An 18197-nucleotide genomic window follows, 5' to 3' on the forward strand; every position below is an offset into this window, starting at 1 on the left:
TGGGGTATTCAGAACTTTCTGAAGATCGAAACTAGCCATCACATGTGATTTATGTACTCAATGGTCTCTTAAATTAATAATTAAAGTTAAGATAAACTATAATTTTAGTTTATAACTATGTCACATTTTTGTTTCAATCATGACAAGAACTTGCTAGAAGCTACATTGAAATATAAATGTTCTCCGCCGAAGCTTTTGTCAATAGTTAGGTACACTTGTAGCTTGGGTTTTTTTATAATAGAAGTATGTATTGTAATCTCGTTTTAAAGTTTGAAACTTGTCTGATCTAGGTAAATCAATTTAGCGTAAGAGTCAATCGGTTGTAATGTGCAACAAAATGAGTAACGTAAGAGTCATATCTATAAACAGATGACTCTTACATTAATTAAATTTTTCAACTTTGGACAGTACCTCATAGTCCTCATACTAGTCAATGCGAAACTAAAAAAACTTGTCGTTACGTTACCCTATAGTAAGTTACTTCTAAAAAATGTGTCATACATTAATTCAAAGTCGCTAAAATGAAAAAAATGGTCTGATTTTGGTTAACGTAATCGACTTATTTTTCAAGGTATCGAAATTTTAATAGCAGTAATCGACAGATAATCAAATTTCAGTCGAACTTAACTCAATTTCGTAATTTTGGCGGTTACATTAATTCATATTACTCATAATCATAATCATATTCATATACATTAATATATATACAAGTGACGATATATATTATTATAATAAAAAAAATATATTGTCAATGACTCTGTCCAACTGCTGTGATTAAAGTTCATAACGAAAATTTTATTTATTATCTTTAAATAATAAAGGCTGCTATTTAACTGATCACCAGATTTAGTAAAATTTAATACCAAAAAAATCTATTTTACCACCCTAAAATCATGAATGATCACCAAAATTATAACACCATTTTAATATGAAATGATTACCAATTTTATTACATTTTACTATCCTTTTAAAGGAAATGACACCAAACTAATCATTATTAACCCAAAAATAGTCAATGATTACCAAATTTCAAAACCCCATTTTAATGTGAAATGATAGCCAAATTTTTACATCTTGCTATCCTATTAAAGAAATTGACACCAAAATAATCATTGTAAACCCAAAAATAGTAAATGACAACCAAAATTAGAACTCCATTTTAATGTAAAATGATAACCAAATTTTTAAATCTTGCTATCCTACTAAAGCAAATTACTCCAAAATAATCATTGTAAACGCAAAAATAGTAAATGATCACAAAAATTGTAAACACATTTTAATTAAAAATGTGCAAATATTTAATATATCGTTATCCTATTACATTAATTCGACTTCGACACCTTTTTCTAGTAGCATTTTATTTCTGTAACAGTCGCAGTTCTAACCTAACCGAACCCACTTTTCTTGTAGCATTTCTTTTCTGCAAGGGTCGCAGTTCAAACCTAACCTAACCCACTTTTCTAGTAGCATTTCGTTTCTGTATGGGTCGCAGTTCAAACCTAACCTAACCCACTTTTCTAGTAGCATTTCTTTTCTTTAAGGGTCGCAGTTCAAACCTAACCTAACCCACTTTTCTAGTAGCGTTTCGTATCTGTATGGGTAGCAGTTGAAACTTAACCTAACCTACTTTTTTAGTACCATTTCGTTTCTGTAAGGGTCGCAGTGCTAACCTAACCTAACCCACTTAACTGATAGCAGTTTAACTTACTTTTCTAGTAGCATAACGAAATGCTACTAGAAAAGTCGATTAGGTTAGGTAGGTATGCGGTGCGGGCTACGGGGGGTTGAGCTAGGGGAGGGGCTAGTAATTTTGGCATCAGTTTACTTTATTTGGTTATATGTATACATTTTTTGGTAATCATAGTGGTTTATTTAGGTGAAAATATCGCATTAATTTGGTCTTCAAGATTTGGTGATCATTAATGATTTTTGGTGATCATTCAATATATTTGGTATTTGAATACAATTTGAAGTGCAGTCGTAATTAAAATGGTGGTACTTTTGTAATTTTAGGCCTTATTTTTTTGGTGTTCAGTAATTTTTTTTGGTAAGCATGATTTTTTTATTTAGGGTACCAAATTATTTTTTGGTGGTCATTATATTTGTAGCCAATAATAAATACAACGTAGCGGTACTACCACTTAAGACTCTGTAAGTCTGTACCTAGTTACATGGATTATAGCAATGCACATAGAAAATGTGCTAAATGCGGAGCAACGGCTGTTGAAGATACATTATTTGAGTAAAATTCACAGCTTTAGTGGGTTCAGAAGGAACCGCGTCATAACGCATCTGGAAAGCGTATTAATTAACCGTGAAGAAATGTATGACTACAAGTTGGAAATCTGTGTAAAATGCCGTGTGTAAAGTGTAGTGTATCTGTGTGTGTAATAGACGTGTGCGCCGATTAAAAAATGATCGGCGGCGGCGTTTGGGGCTATTCATAAATTACGTCATTTCAAATTAGGGGGGGGGGGTCTGGACATCGGATGACGGTAGCATGAAGTAGGAGGAAATGGGGTCATTTGATGCATGATTTTTGGATGATTATAGGGGGGGGGGGGTCCAAAATCGTCAAAAATCGATGACGTAATTTATGGACAGCCCCTTTGCCAAAAAATCGGCGGCGGCGGCGTGTTTTCGGCGTGAAATCGGCGTGACCTTGACTTTTAGGTTTCTTAAGTAAAATCATTAAGTTGTTGTTTTTCTTGAAAATTTGATCAATCCAGGTTGCTGGTCAGAAAACTACGTTACTACGTATAGATTTGAATAGGCTGTGAGTAAAATATGATTTGTAAATGATTATATAGGATTGGTATATAAACTATATAATAACCAACTTGATTTCCCTAGTAACTGGCTTGCATTAAGGGGTAAACTGGTCAATGACCTTCGATCCGATCGGTAACCCTCCATTTTCTCATGATTTCCATGGCTTATCGTATTATTTAAAAACGTCGTACTTTAACACACTCTAAATATCCTTGAAATTTAGCATAGTGACACATGACATAGTGGACTGCTATGACTTCCTTTTAATGATATTTTGTCGTACAAACACCAGGCTCACTGAGACGTATCTTCTTTCTCGTTTTGTTATTGCTGAGGATCGCGATCACATCTAATTTGTCTCCATTTCGTGCGGTCATCGGTCATAAGCCGTGTGAACTGCATGGTGTAGACTGCCGCAAACCGACCTCTTCATAGAGTTCGACCATCTCACACATGCTTCAACTCGAGCACGTTTGCCATTCATTCGGTCTAAATTCATTTCCAGCTTGCACATTTCTGCGGGGCAAGCATTTGCGCTAATCACCAGATTGACAGTGAATCTACAGCGCTGTCACTCTTTCTCTCTTTTTCTATTTCTCGACAATATTGGCACACGACTTTTTTAGGAAACTCAGGGTCTCTAGAGTTTTCGCACATGAATGTTCTCAGATTTATGCTGGACTTTACTACAAATGAGCCCTGTGTTTTCGTTGCCTAGTTAATTGTAAGTGTTTTCATGACGGAGCATTCTGCCTTCGTATATGGAAACAATCCTTCTTTTCATATTTCGCTCCCTCATCTTTCTTGACGGTGAATACTTAGGATTACTCAGTCTCTTTAATTGGTGTGTCAAATATTTTGTGCTACTAGCTATTCTGTTTCATTTAATTAATATTTGATGTATACTTCATTTAATTAATGACAACTGTAACATATATAATACAAAAAAAAAACATTCATCATTCATTCATCTCAGCCATAAGACGTCCACTGCTGAACATAGGCCTCCCCCTTGGACCTCCATTCGTACCGGTTGGAAGCGACCCGCATCCAGCGTCCTCCGGCGGCCTTAACAAAGTCGTCTGTCCATCTTGTGGGTGGACGTCCTACGCTGCGCTTGCTAGTCCGTGGTCTCCACTCGAGCACTTTTCGACCCCATCGGCCATCTTCTCTGCGTGCAATGTGGCCTGCCCATTGCCACTTCAGCTTGCTAATCCAGTGGGCTATGTCGGTGACTTTAGTTCGTCTACGGATCTCCTCATTTCTGATTCGATCACGCAGAGAAACTCCGAGCATAGCCCTCTCCATAGCTCGTTGAGCGACTTTGAGTTTTGAGATGAGGCCGATAGTGAAAGACCACGTTTCGGAGCCGTAAGTCATCACTGGTAACACACCTTGATTAAAGACTTTCGTCTTGAGGCACTGAGGTATGTCGGACGAAAAAACATTACGTAGTTTCCCGAACGCTGCCCAACCGAGTTGGATTCGGCGGTTGACCTCTTTCTCGAAGTTGGACCTACCTAATTGGACTACTTGTCCTAGGTAGATGTACGAGTCAACAACTTCGAGTACCGAGTTCCCAACAGAGATTGGGATGGGTACAACATTGGCATTTGGCACAAGTTTCGTCTTGTCCATGTTCATTTTCAAGCCCACCTGTTGTGAAACTTGGTTGTGGTCATCGAGCATCATGCTGAGTTCCACCATTGACTTTGCCATGACTACGATTTCGTCGGCAAACCGAAGGTGAGTGATGTATTCGCCGTTGATGTTGATGCCAAGTCCTTACCATTCCAGGAGCTTGAAGGCGTCTTCCATTACGGCAGTAAACAGTTTCGGAGAGATAACGTCTCCCTGCCTTACGCCTCTTCGCAATGGAATCGCCTTCGTGCTCTGCTCCTGTACTCGGACCGACATGGTGGCGTTACTATACAAACACTTCAACACTAAAAAACATATTGTAATCCAAATACCAACTTAGTATAGCTAATTAACAACACTCAAGGTCACGCCGATTTCACGCCGATCATTTATCGGCGGCGGCGGCGTGGCCAAAAAGCCCGGCGGCGGCGGCGCGCCGGCGCGGCGCACACGTCTAGTGTGTAAAGTGTAATAGGTAGGCATGCCTAAAGTTATTTGTATTATACTGAAAACTTTGTGAATGCGCTTTATTAATGTCTATTTTTTTATTAAGTTGTCAGGGATAAATAAAATAATACAATGTTATACACATAAATATGCCTTTTATTTAAATCAATTGATAATACCACAAACAAGGGGTAATATTTGCATCTTTCTTATATTTCGTGATATGAAGATAACAAATATGTTTATCAACAGAATTACTACCTACCAGTACCCGCCAGGCTAAACCGGTTGTCAACTTTAGTTCCATTGGTACACAACGATGGCGCCACTAGTATAAACGTATAAACGGTTGGGGACATTTTTTTGTATGGAGTTACCGTTCTTCTCCTAGTCAGTATTATATATTTTTTGAGGACAACTCCCTAGGTGTAATTGGAGGGTCAAACAACCTGACCCTCAGAACCCCACCATCACCAAGTGCATTCGTTACCATACAAGATGTGGAAGATCTAACGTACCTGGAAGCCGTGCCCCGGAAATCGCTCTCAAGTTTACCCTTTCCCCATACGAACTCACAAGACTCTGAACTGCCCCTCGGTCAGGGCCTCAATTGGCAGGACGCCTTGTCGCTTGTCGCAGTCCGGAGGAGCAGCCCCCAATAGCTTACCAAGTACCTTGAGTTTTGGCTCAGGTTTTATCCATCTCCAGTTGGCGGACTGGATTTCACAAAACCGTCCCGACGTCATGGAAGAGTTCTTATCGGATGGAGCAGGTGGAGCCTCAAGAGGAAAGGAGTCCTCTCCTTCTTTGCCGTTGACTGTCGCACAGTCTACCCCAAAGAGTAGTATAATATATATATGAGACTTGGTCTACCCTCAAGACTAAAATTACCTGTTAATGTCAACAAAAAATAAAGAGTCTAGTCTATGATAGGTATTTGAATTATTCGGTTGTCAATCTAAAAACACAATGTAGGTCTTCTTCTTGTATGAGACGCCATTAGTATTAGTGGAAATGGTACACTACAAAAAAACGAAGAATACGGCTTTTGCTGAACCAAAGATTTCCTTTGGCAGGATTGATCTTTGGATCCCTAAGATAGGTTTACGAAGTGGATCCACCTGAATTTTTCATGCACGTGGGGGGAGGGGGGGTTTTAGCCTTAACAAAGTCTGAGGTTAATAACTGCGTAGGGTTTAGGTATACAAGTCAAGTTTGGTATCATTTTCGATTAAATCGAATGTCTAAATGTCAGTTCTGGAATAATATTTAGGTCAATAGATAGTAAAAATAAAAAATAAAAATAAATTGTAATATGAATTTTAAATAATACGCAATTCTATTTAGGAATAGAATAGAATAGATTTATTCGTAAGCACAAACAATCGGAACAGTACATAGTATAAAAGAAAACACAAATTAAGATTAAAGTGCCACGAAATGGCCCCATCTCAGCATGTTGCTGGTGGCTTCCAGCGCTGATCTTCCGATGAGACCATCAAGTGAGAAGAATCACGGAAGGTAACAGACAAGAAGAAAAAAGACAGAAATAACATACAGTAAACAGTTAGTTAAATAAGAAAAAAGTTACACAGCAAGAAGATACAACATAACGACTATTTACAATTAAGATTAATTAACCCCTTAGGTATGTAGTTATATACCACAAGAAGATTGAAGACAATGCTTACCCTGAAAATTGTAATAGTCATATTTTTGATGGAGCTGCCCTTGTCCACAGTTATCCTCCACGTAGCTCCAAAACATTTAATGAATACTGCTGCAATGAGTTCCGTCGGTGCATCGTGGGAAGTACAGAGACCATAGAGGCGAAGAGAGTTGATATCGTCTGGGATCTTTACTCTGATATGTCTCTCAAGAAACAGGTTCGGGATGATAGAGGCCAAGGAATATGTCGTCAAGTACATGAGAACTACAAATTGCCAAGCAATTGGTCAAACTTTCTTAAGAATTCTGAAATTCTTAAGAATTTCTGAAGAATTCTCAAAATAAGGATGTTTCAAATAAGGAAGAACTACAGGGGAACCTGGGTATACATATAGTGACTAACATCGGTCCGACAATCAAATCATCAGTACCAACGAAAACGATGTTGACAGGGCTTAATGTAACTTGCGAGGAGGCTGATAGCCGCATTATTCTGCATGCCAAGGACATGACGATGAATGGAGCAACAAACATAATAATACATACTGTTGATTCCGATGTGCTCATAATTGCCATATCCTACTACTTTTCCCTTGAGCGGTTGGGTCTCAAAGAGTTGTGGGTATCTTTTGGTACTGGAAAGAATCACAGCTATATAGCTGCGCATGATTTGGCACATCATCTGGGTGAAGACAGAACAGAAGCCATGAGAGGGTATCATGCATTCACAGGTTGTGACACTGTTTCTGCGTTCTACTCAAAAGGGAAAACACTGACCTGGAAGGCATGGCAGCAGTGTATTGATGCCACATCAGCTTTTAAAGCCCTTTCTAATCCGTTAAATGAACTGACAGATGACATACTGACTAGCTTGGAAAAGTACGTCATCTAGCTTTACTGTGGTGACAGTGAAATAGTCTCGGTGAATGAAGCTCGCAAGTTTTTGTTCACAAAGAATAAGGCTTTACAGAATATCCCCCCAACAAGAGATGCTCTTAAAATGCATACACTTAGGGCAGCCTACCAAGCAGGTTATATATGGGGACAAGCTTTTGACTCCTCACCCGACAGTCCATCCCCATCAAACTGGGGATGGACTGAAAAGGAAGCACAATGGCAGCCAATATGGACAACCCAGCACAGTATCTGGGATGCGGCGCGAGAGCTGGTAAAATGTGGATGTAAGAACAGCTGTAGAGGCCGTTGTTCTTGTAGGCGAGAAGGAATGCCATGCACACTCCTATACAAGACCTGTAATGGCAACTGCGATAATTCCAGGTATATTTATGTTCGAATAACTTTCGCTTTTAGTTTGCTTGCTTGTTTGTTTCTACTTTTTTGGGTAATCATTGTTTTATATTTTTTACAGTGTAATGGACCGCGAAGCACTCATTGAAGATGATTAGAATTGGATCCAGAGGTATTGGAGGACGAGGGCTAGGAATCATTGTGCCATTTTTTTTATTTTTTTGTGTTAGATTTTTTTTAAATAAATACTGTAATGTTTAATTTTATATTTTATTTTACGTAGTTTAACATCTTTATCGTGCAAATATGAGTCCTAAAATGAATTTGGCATCCTTAAGTCATACGAATATGGTACCAAACTTGGAATAGTAGCATAATTAATGCCTCTATATAGATTGAGACCCTATTTTCCTCCAGAGCAGAAGCTGCCAAAACCTCAAAAAACTAACATCAAAAATCGCGGTGGCTCCACTTCTTAAATCCATCCTTAGGCCTTAAGGACCAATCCTACCAAAGGAAATCTTTGGTTCAGCAATAGCCGTATAATTTACCGTACAGATGCAACTACTAACATATATACAGTAATCCTAATAGGAATGAAAATATTTATATCTTAATATACTTTTTTGTTGCCTTTTATATTTGACGAATTTCTAAATATAGTACCTAATCATTACCTTTTAACGTATTTTTTTATTTTTTTGTGATATGCTAATTTAAGAGCCCATGAACGTGCACACTAGCGCCGCTGCTAAATAATCGTGATTATTTAAATTTAATGACAGGTATTTAAAGTCCGCTACGGACTGTATTGTGTATTTAGGTACCTTTTGAATACATCAAACTAGTTTTTATGTTACTGGATTCGTCAATCTACGCGTCCAAAGTTAAAACGGCCGTTTTTGTTTTGAGCTCATAGATCGACTAATCCAGCAACATAAAAACTAGTTTGGTGTATTCAAAAGGTACTTAAATACACAATACAGTCAGTAGCGGCCCCCTTTTTGAAATACCTGTCGCTAAATTTAAATAATCACGATTATTTAGCAGTGGCGCTAGTGTGCACGTTGATGGGCTCTTAAAAACCTGACCCCAACAAAAAATAAAAAATACAAAAAGAAATTCCCTCTCCGGGATTCGAACCCAGGACCATTAGCTTCCTGAACAGAATTACTGCCAATACCCGCTAGGCTAAACGGGTTGTCAATTCTAATTACAATGGTATCCTACCAGAGCGCTAGTAGTATAAACGAACTTTTGAAAGGGACATTTTTTTGTATGGAGTTATCGTTCTTCTCCTAGTGAGTATTATATTCTTTGGTTCTGTCGCAATACATGATTTATGTATCCATGCCAAATATTGCAGCTTTCTACTCTAGCACTAACGAACACGGAGCAAAGCCTCAGACCATCCTCGGACAGACAGACATGGCGAAACTATAAGGGTTTCTAGGCTTTTTCTAGGTGATTACGAAACCCTAAAAAAGTACCTATATCATCTATACCATACCTAGCCTGACCAGGAATATAGGATCACGCGCCATGGTTGGAAGTTTAGTATATTATAACCTGACTGGGAGACTGGGAATCAACTGGGAATTGCTGGGAATCAAAAACCAAAGATAATGAAATTATAGTTGGTCAAACCAATCTGTCAGTCAGTAAGAACCGGGAAAACTATACTCATCCTTTTCTTTTGGGTGCTAGTACCAGTGTAATACAAAGATAGTATGATTATCTCTGTCTATGATTCAAATGAGACGTTCTTTGACAAACTATATTTATCTTTCCAAAAAGTAGGTATTATAGTCTTATTATAGTACACGTACACTTATGCGTACACTGTCAGGAAAATGTCATTTTGCCACAAAGCGTCGAGCAATGAGTAATTTTTCAAATACAGTAGTTAAGCACAATTTGCCAAACATTCACTTTACTAATGCTTCTTTTTCTCTTGCTGTTCGTCGTATTAGTTAAAATCAGTACACCGCAAAAGAGTACTGGTACTATATTGTTTTACAATAAGCACATCGACACGGATTGCTGGAGTCAGGAAGAGTTGGCCAAATTACAAGCTCGAAAGATTTTGAACCAATTAATACCAAAGCCAACGCCACCAGATCAAATAACTAAAAAATTTCCAAATGAAGCTTTGCAATACTACCGGGAAGCCTTGCACACTGTAGATAAACGAAAGTATTCTGTATCTAATAAGGTGCTAAAGGAAGCTCTAGCAGATACCATCGGTAGTCATTTGAGAAGCGAAATGCTTCCCGCCGTTAGACTAGCTTTTTACGCCGGGTATGTGCCTTATAAATCAGTTAGGGAATTACACGACCTTTACAGCGAGATTAAGACCACGTTAAATACTGAGGGACGTGGTTGGAAACTTCCTCCCAAACTTCTGATGACAACTAACCTGACAGTTACGAAAATTACCATAGGACGCGGCAAGCTCTTCGATCCATGCCATTTTTTAGTCCTTAAAAGAGATCCAAATGCATGTATACGATTGCCAATTCCAATACTTGATAACGCTAATGACCCCTCTGCGATTGCACTGCCTTTCAAGAGTGGGGGCTTAGTCAATTTGCTGTCCCCAACCTCCGAAAACATATTCCTAAAATATTATACTACGGCTTCTCGGTGCATTTTACGTAGGTCACCTGCAAACTGTCGTCATTCCGATATTGTAAAATTTAATAGTGACTTATGGTGTTGGATGAGAAATTATGTAGCACCTCATCTGATGGACGAAAAGCTTTACGCAGCGTATGGCGGCGTGCTTAGAGTAGCTGCAGCTGTACAAAGTTACGGAAAAGTGTTACCCAGACGTAATCTCTTTGATAATTGCAGAAACGCTATGGAATGGCATTCTTGGAGAAAATTAACTGAGCCATACTTTTACATAGACTCAGATTGGACTCCCAGGATTTACGTTGGAGTCGTTGTTCTGGCTGCATTAGCTATTTACTTATTACAAATGTTTTACAATTATATATTTGGAAAAACTAATACGTGTATTTGTGGAGTACAGGAACAGTCTGTCTTTCAAAAACTAAAGCAACAGCATGTCCAGCATGGAGCAACTAGAAAGGTTTACTACAATGAACCGCCGCGCACATGTTGCTCTCCAGGCAGTAAGGAAACAAATAAATCATCACATATTCCTTCGAAGACACAGAGAGTTTACAACTATAATGACAATCTGTTAGATGTTATCATGAGTGACGCCGAAGCAGGCGAATACAGCAGTTCAGACTCTAATAACGGATATGACAGTAAGAAAGAAAACGAGCATTCCGAAATTGAGACGAAAGCGGTAGACAGGACGACGAGCCCACCAAAAATAGAAACATCAATCGAGCAGCTGAAAATCAATAGAGGTCGAGTCAGTATTCGGGGCCATGGAGCACGGATGACGGATAAGTGGGCGTCAACCGAGGACGCCAGCTCGTCGTGCTGCGAGTCCGCGAGCAGCGGCAGCTCCACGTCGCGGCCGCGCGTGCGCGACCTGGCCTGGGCGCGCCAGGTGTTGCACTCAGAGATCTCGCCTGCACCGCGCCCCAGGACACCCAGAACCAGCCCACACACAGAAATGGACTCTTATACGACGTCTACGTCACAAAGATGAAATAAAGAGGACAACTTTAGATAATTGTTTACCATTGGTAATAATATATTTTTAGGAAAATGCAGGTTTATTTAAGATGGTTATTTTGTTAAGAAATATTCTATTTTAACTTAAGATCTTATTGAAGTGGATTAGATACGAATAAAACGATTTATATACATAGATAGATGTATATTTTATTTAATAATTAAACACAATGAAGCTTATTTGTATCACCCTGAACGTAAAACGTCTGGATTACCTATATCTTACAGACTGCAGAAATGGTTATATATAGCTTATAGCATAGCGACATACTGTCCATCATTAGAGAAAAAAACCGGCCAAGAGCATCTCGGGCCATGCTCAGTGTAGGGTTCCGTAGTTACCCTTCCGTAAACTGTAAGCTATTAGTATAGAAGTTGTTAACAAAGGGATGAAATGATGCTTGGTGCCTTTCACGCTAGTTACATTAAAGAATATACTTTTTTCCTTAGAACTTTCTTTCAATAGGGTATTATACTGTATTTAAAACAAATTATTTTACACCATGCATGAAATAAAGCACCAGATAATTATTAGAAAAACACAGATAGGAGTTATTTTTAATCACAAGTTCTATTTAATAAATCGGATAGAAATATAAAAAGTAGGTGAGTTGACCGTGACGTCACGATGTAATGTTATTTATATTTAATACCTGGGATAACTCGGGGCAAGTTCTAGGGATTTGACATCGATAAAATGTCGATATAATTAAATTAATAAATGTGCTTATTGACCATTCTCGTTTACTGTAAAAGGTTCGATTATTATAGCAGTTGAAAGGCCGAGCCACACCGGCTGCGTGTGCAGCACGTGTGCGTCGACGTAGCGTAGACGTGCGCAGCACCCCTGTCACACCGGGTGACGCGCACGTCACGCAGCGCACGCCACGCAGTGTGCTGTACACGTCACGCAAGCGCACGCTGCAGCTCGGTCATGCGTGCAGTAAAATAAAATACACTCCTGCGACAGTACATCATGTTATTATACTGTTACTTATACTGAAATAAATGGTATTCTATTCTATTATACTCCTGTTGCAAATGGAAGCAGCTCACAGAATGCCGACATTGCAATTAGAGGAAAAAAATGTCTCATATTTGAATCGAGATATTTCAGAGTACATAATATTATTATTAAGTTCACAATACAACAACCTTGTTTTCCAATAGTATTATTAGTACCTAACATCGATTTGTTCCCACAGGCCAAATTTTTATAAGACGTATTTTTTTGGAATCTTTGTGCTATATGTTGTAAATATACATTCGTATTGACGAATATATTAATTAGTTTTTCTTTTATCACTGAATCCATATTAAAAACCAGCACGCGCACCGGCCGAGTTGTAAATAAATACAAGCGAGCTGCGCGTGTACACGCACAGCACCTATGCAGCACCGAGCTGTGCGTGTCCGAACCTGCTCGGTTCGCCCTCTCATAGGGAACGCAGTTAAACACAACGTCATCACTGCACGCAACGAAGCGACGTTGCCGTTCCGGTGCGTGGACGCGTGCACGCAGCACGCAGCCGGTTTGTCTCGTCGGAGCTGCGTTGCGTGCAAGTCACGCGTACGCGCACGTCACGCACACGTCACGCAAGCGGTGTGTCCTCTCGTATGAGTTTTCGTATTATACAACGCATCGGGACGCGTACGTGCACGTGCACGTCTACGCATACGCATCCGGTGTGGCTTGGCCTTAAAGTGGATATTTTCATATACCGGGTGTGGCCTGTAATACGAGCAAAAAATGTAACTGTAGGCTGTACTCCTCATACTGACCAACATTTGTTCAACAACTATTAAAAATAACTTGTAGTTTGATTTTTAATACACTTTAAAGTTTATTCTAAGACGCAATGTATCGCGAATTTTGTTATGTTTAATGCTTGACAAGCAACGTCAATCACTAATGATATGGCATGGCGATGGCGTCCATTGAAGATAATATTTATTTTGTATGAAAAATAGGAAGTCTAAATACTTTATAATTTTTAAAAGTTGATGAATAAAAGTGTCACCGTTTGAGGAGTACAATCCATGTTTTAATTATTTGCTCGTGTGACAGGCCACACCCGGTAGACGGCAATCATTAATACCGACGAATATGGAAAAAATATTGATTGTATATTATGAAAACTAGGTATTATTTAAAATATATAATATAAAAAATATAAATACACATTTTAATTTGTTTATTTAAAAAATGAGGAGAAAATAAGTAATATTTATTTATGTCGAATAAAATTTAGATGTTGACAGTAACATCGTTATATTTTTTTGTCGATAAAATATTTTGCTACATCACTTTCGTATAGATGCCCCGAGTTATCCCTCTGTCTGTAATGTTTCATATCATATAAATTCCATATTAGTAAATCGTTTTGACAGTTCCGAAAAAGTATCTGATTTGACTCTTCGAGCAACACGGAAGGGAGGCGGCATTCGCACTATTTCCCCTCTGCCGAGGTACAAGATTAGCGCGTCAATCTAATCTAGCGCGGGTAATAAAACTAGTTGCACTTGGATTTTTCACTAGACCAAGTCCAGACGCGCGCGTGAACACTGCTGCACAAAAATGCCTGTTTGCTCGGTTTTTTGTTATAAAAAGAGGTCGGGGACATCAAATTTACAAAAAGAAAGTGTTACATTTCACATGTAATATTTTTTTTACATATCATACGTTTAATTACATTCAAACACAATTATTATATATTAGTCTCATGTAATTGTTGGATTTATCGATTTTGCTCGCTCAGTACAAATTGCGGATCGGTCGAGCGACAAATCCGACTTCTCATCTCCCAGAATACAATAACATACTTCAACGAAAATGTGTTAGTGTGCGTGTTGTGACACTTGTCACTCGTCCGTACACAAAAAGAGATCCAGGTTTGCAAGATTTGTCCTTGACGTGTGTCATTTTCTATGTATTTGTGTTGTCATTACAGATTGGATTTTGTATGTAAGTGTGTGAGAAGTGCGACTGTGTGCACCTTTCCCCCCGCGAAAAATGGCAGAAAGATTTGTACGGTGAGATATCGCTTGGGCCCCTCCCTTCCGATGTGTCGGAAGCCGGTGTTGCTCGAAGGATTTGACTAGTAGGAAAATACCCTATTGGAGACTTTCCATGTAGATCGCGAGTTTTTCGCGGTTCTCGCGCGTGAGTTGTGGTGCCAACACGCGACCATCCGCCAAGTCGCACCGATCTGTCTCTTCTCGCGCCTGGTGCGGTAAGTTATGCTAGAGGTGCTGGTCATAATAATCAGGTCAAACCCTATAAGTCGAGATATTTTTTCATTCAAATTAGAACTATATGTGATGTGCGTGGAGTTCTTATTTGAATGAAAAAAATATCACGACTTATCGGGTTTGACCCAATGTTTGACCGCTCACCCGGTTTGGTTTGGAATGTTAAAACTATGAATCTAGTATATAACTGGATCTGGCATCATAGACTAGGAATCCTCTAGACGGAGTTTAGAGCAATTATTTCAAGCAACCGATGATGCCAAAAATGCGGGGGTGCGCGGGACGAGGTGAGCGAAGTCCCGTGCCGTGATTGGTCCGTTCAAACGACGAACGAGTTCACGGACGTCACACAAAGACACTTTCGACTCGAACATGGAGTAAAATTACCGTATGCGTGGCAGAGGGGGTAGCGCGACTATGCTGAGTCTGGAGGATGTTTTGTCTGTGTCTGGCATGAAAGGTGGAGGGAAGTGACCGAACAGTATAGTCTTATTGTATCTTTCAGTAGGAATAGCAGCGAAAGAGCTATTATTTTGTCCTTGTCACAGTCTCACATTTTATTTATTCCCCACCGTAAAATTAGTATGGCTTATGGTGGGCAACAAATAAATTAGACCATTCATAGTGTCGCATTGCGTATGTTTTGTCCCTCACGGAGGCACGCGTATACCACTTCTATAGGATATTCCCTTCTATGGTATAATATCTCTTTCTCGCTCTTACTTATGGGTGCGTCGCACAATGACCTTGGTGCGGTGCGATAGTGTGTTACGGCCTTTAGGCGTCTTCACATTGCTTCACTTCGCTCCGGCGTGGGTGAGAGTCATCGCTATGTAAAGGCTCCAGTACACAGTGGTCAAGGATGGTCCATGCCAAGCCATGCTTGCAATGCGCAACTGTAGGCCTAAGTATATCACGCAGGCGTTCACACAATGCTGCATCAAAAAAAAAATAAAAAAAAAATCAAAATTGCAGACTCTGATTGATATAAATCTAGAAACTGAAAAGTCTCTTAATTGCTCCACGATAATGACATTTTGGGCTATTAACATTTAATCAAGCGGTCAAAAATTCAAGAAACTAAACAAACAATTGGCGACTGTGTGAACATCACAGGCCACGGTACGCCACGATTCCTTTGAAGAGTGCCAAAAAACCGACAACTTCCCGATTGTTCACCACGGCTGACAACTGACGGCCAGTCGTCCGCCATTGTATACCATAGCCCCCTGTACACAATGGCGAGCGCGTGGCATGGCCCATCCTTCACCACTGTGTACTGGGGCCTTAAGTGCGTGTATAAATAGCGCTGTCTCACACGCACACTGTAGTCGCTGTCAGATATATCGGATCGATCAAGATGCTCACAAACATCTGAACACGCCTATTGTGAAGGCGTTAAGCCCGCTCCACACTCGTGCGAGAAACCGCGAACGCGAGTGTGGAGTCGATTTCGCATATCAGCGAACTAGACTCCAGACTCACGTTCGCGGCTTCGCGGTGCGATTCGCGCACGAGTGTGGAGGGAGAGCCGTTGCGGTGTCGGCATTTAGCCCCCATTGGCACAGGAGCTTTTTCAACGCGCGTTAAAAAAGCGCTTAAATCTGTCCGCACTCTAAATTCGATTTAACGACCAAGGCTTAAAGTCGAAAATCCAACAACGCTTGATAAAAAGCGCCACCGCTGTTGTGTGAATACATACATGGTTATCTATTTGTGTCATTCATTGAAAAAGCTGCCGTGCGAATGGGGCCTTAAGCAAACATCAAAGGCGTCGGTCCACTGATAGGCCCCATTTACACGAGAGCTTTTTCAACGCGCGTTAAAAAAACGTTTGAATGACACAAATTACATGTGTATTTATTCACACGATGGCGGTGACGCTTTTTATCAAGCGTTGTTGGATTTTCGACTTTAAGCCTTGGTCGTTAAATCGAATTTAGAGTGCGGACAGATTCAACGCTTTTTTAACGCGCGTTGAAAAAGCTCCTTGGATTTTCGGTTCTTGGATTTTCGACTTTAAGCGTTGGTCGTTAAATCGAATTTACCGTGTAGACGAATTCAAACGCTTTTTTAACGCGCGTTGAAAAAGCTCTCGTGTAATTGGGGCCTTACTTTTTACACTGTGGCGTTAGTGTGAGTGTTATAATATATTTTGGATTTATACTAAATAAATAATCTAATTACACAGAAATTAGCTATACAGTATATTTATATATCACATCAATACATTTTGTACCTTAGAAACTAATATAACGTACTTTTACACTTAGGTGCGAATATATTATGGATAAAATAAAATTTGCAACATAAATCTCTTGTCTACGTACATACATATATGTAATGTTCGCATCACAGTATTCACAGTATGTCCTACAGTCATCTTAATTCATTTAGTTACATCAGGTTGAAGTAGGAAACATACTCACTACAGACATCCAGACCGAAATAAATCACATATGTAGGTATTTCTAAACCTCGGGACTCAAACAATCACAATATGTTTACGACAACGTCGATATAAATACTTGTTTGTAATAAATACTAGTAATTAACATAGACTTAAATTTTCTTCGTAATATCAATAGTTAAGTATTCTGAATATATTATATGTACAGTCGTCATCAGATATATCGGAGCGGCCACATCATCATAGGCCTTAGAGACTATTACAGACCATACAAATACTATGACAATATTGACAATGCTTCTCGTGGCTGTACAACTTGTACAAGCCAATACGGGGGCGGCAACCACGACCGCAGCACATGCGCCCGTGGCGAACAGACGTCGCGCTGATGACGCTTTGCTCGATTACTTGCGAGTGCCAAACCAAGCGTCAACGTGGATTATACGACCGTCGAACACCAGTTTGTTCCACTCATCTCTAGTGATCCAAAAGACTCGAGCCCTGTGAGCCTTTTTTTTTGGGGCTCGCCTCATTTCTTGACGCCTAAAAGGCTAAAAGCCTATTTTACTAATGAAATAAAAAAGGCTCACAGGGCTCGAGTCTTTTGGATCACTACTCATCTCTGTCCTCCGCAAGCTCCTCCTATTTATGAACCGGGATGGTGAAGGAGCGCATGTCTCGTTTGGCGCAGTGGCGCTTGGCGCATCGGAGGGGCCATAAGGTGGTCACAAACATGTGAACACGCCTCTAGTGTCAACGCTTTAGTGCGTGTTTAGAGAATTATATTAATTATTGTTGAGCACGGTAGCTACGCTCCGATATATCTGACGGCGACTGTATTTATACTAACAGCAACACACTGAACTGACCATTCTTAGGCCTTATCTCGTTGCATTAAATAAACTTTACAAATTGTTAGTTAACTGTGTTGAAGACATACATAAATATTAGGAGCGAAAATATCTATCTGGTATAGAGTATCAGATCTGGTTTAATAATATAGGAGTTTACTAATTACTAATGTGACTGCTACCTAATGAAAGGTAATAAAATAGCAGCGTGGGTTTATGAAACGAACAAAGTGAGTTTCATAGTAGGA

At 39.6% G+C, this 18197-nt stretch overlaps 1 protein-coding gene across 1 annotated transcript; it reads left to right on the forward strand.

Annotated features, from left to right (window-relative positions):
* The first annotated feature begins 9630 nt into the window (after positions 1-9630).
* LOC134804550 (uncharacterized) lies at positions 9631-11570 on the forward strand. Its single transcript, XM_063777655.1, has one exon. It carries the CDS (start codon positions 9716-9718, stop codon positions 11408-11410), a length of 1695 nt encoding a protein of 564 aa, XP_063633725.1. The 5' UTR covers positions 9631-9715; the 3' UTR covers positions 11411-11570.
* Positions 11571-18197: the final 6627 nt, after the last annotated feature.

This window comes from Cydia splendana, chromosome Z (assembly GCF_910591565.1).
Source record: "Cydia splendana chromosome Z, ilCydSple1.2, whole genome shotgun sequence".
NCBI lineage: Eukaryota > Metazoa > Arthropoda > Insecta > Lepidoptera > Tortricidae > Cydia > Cydia splendana.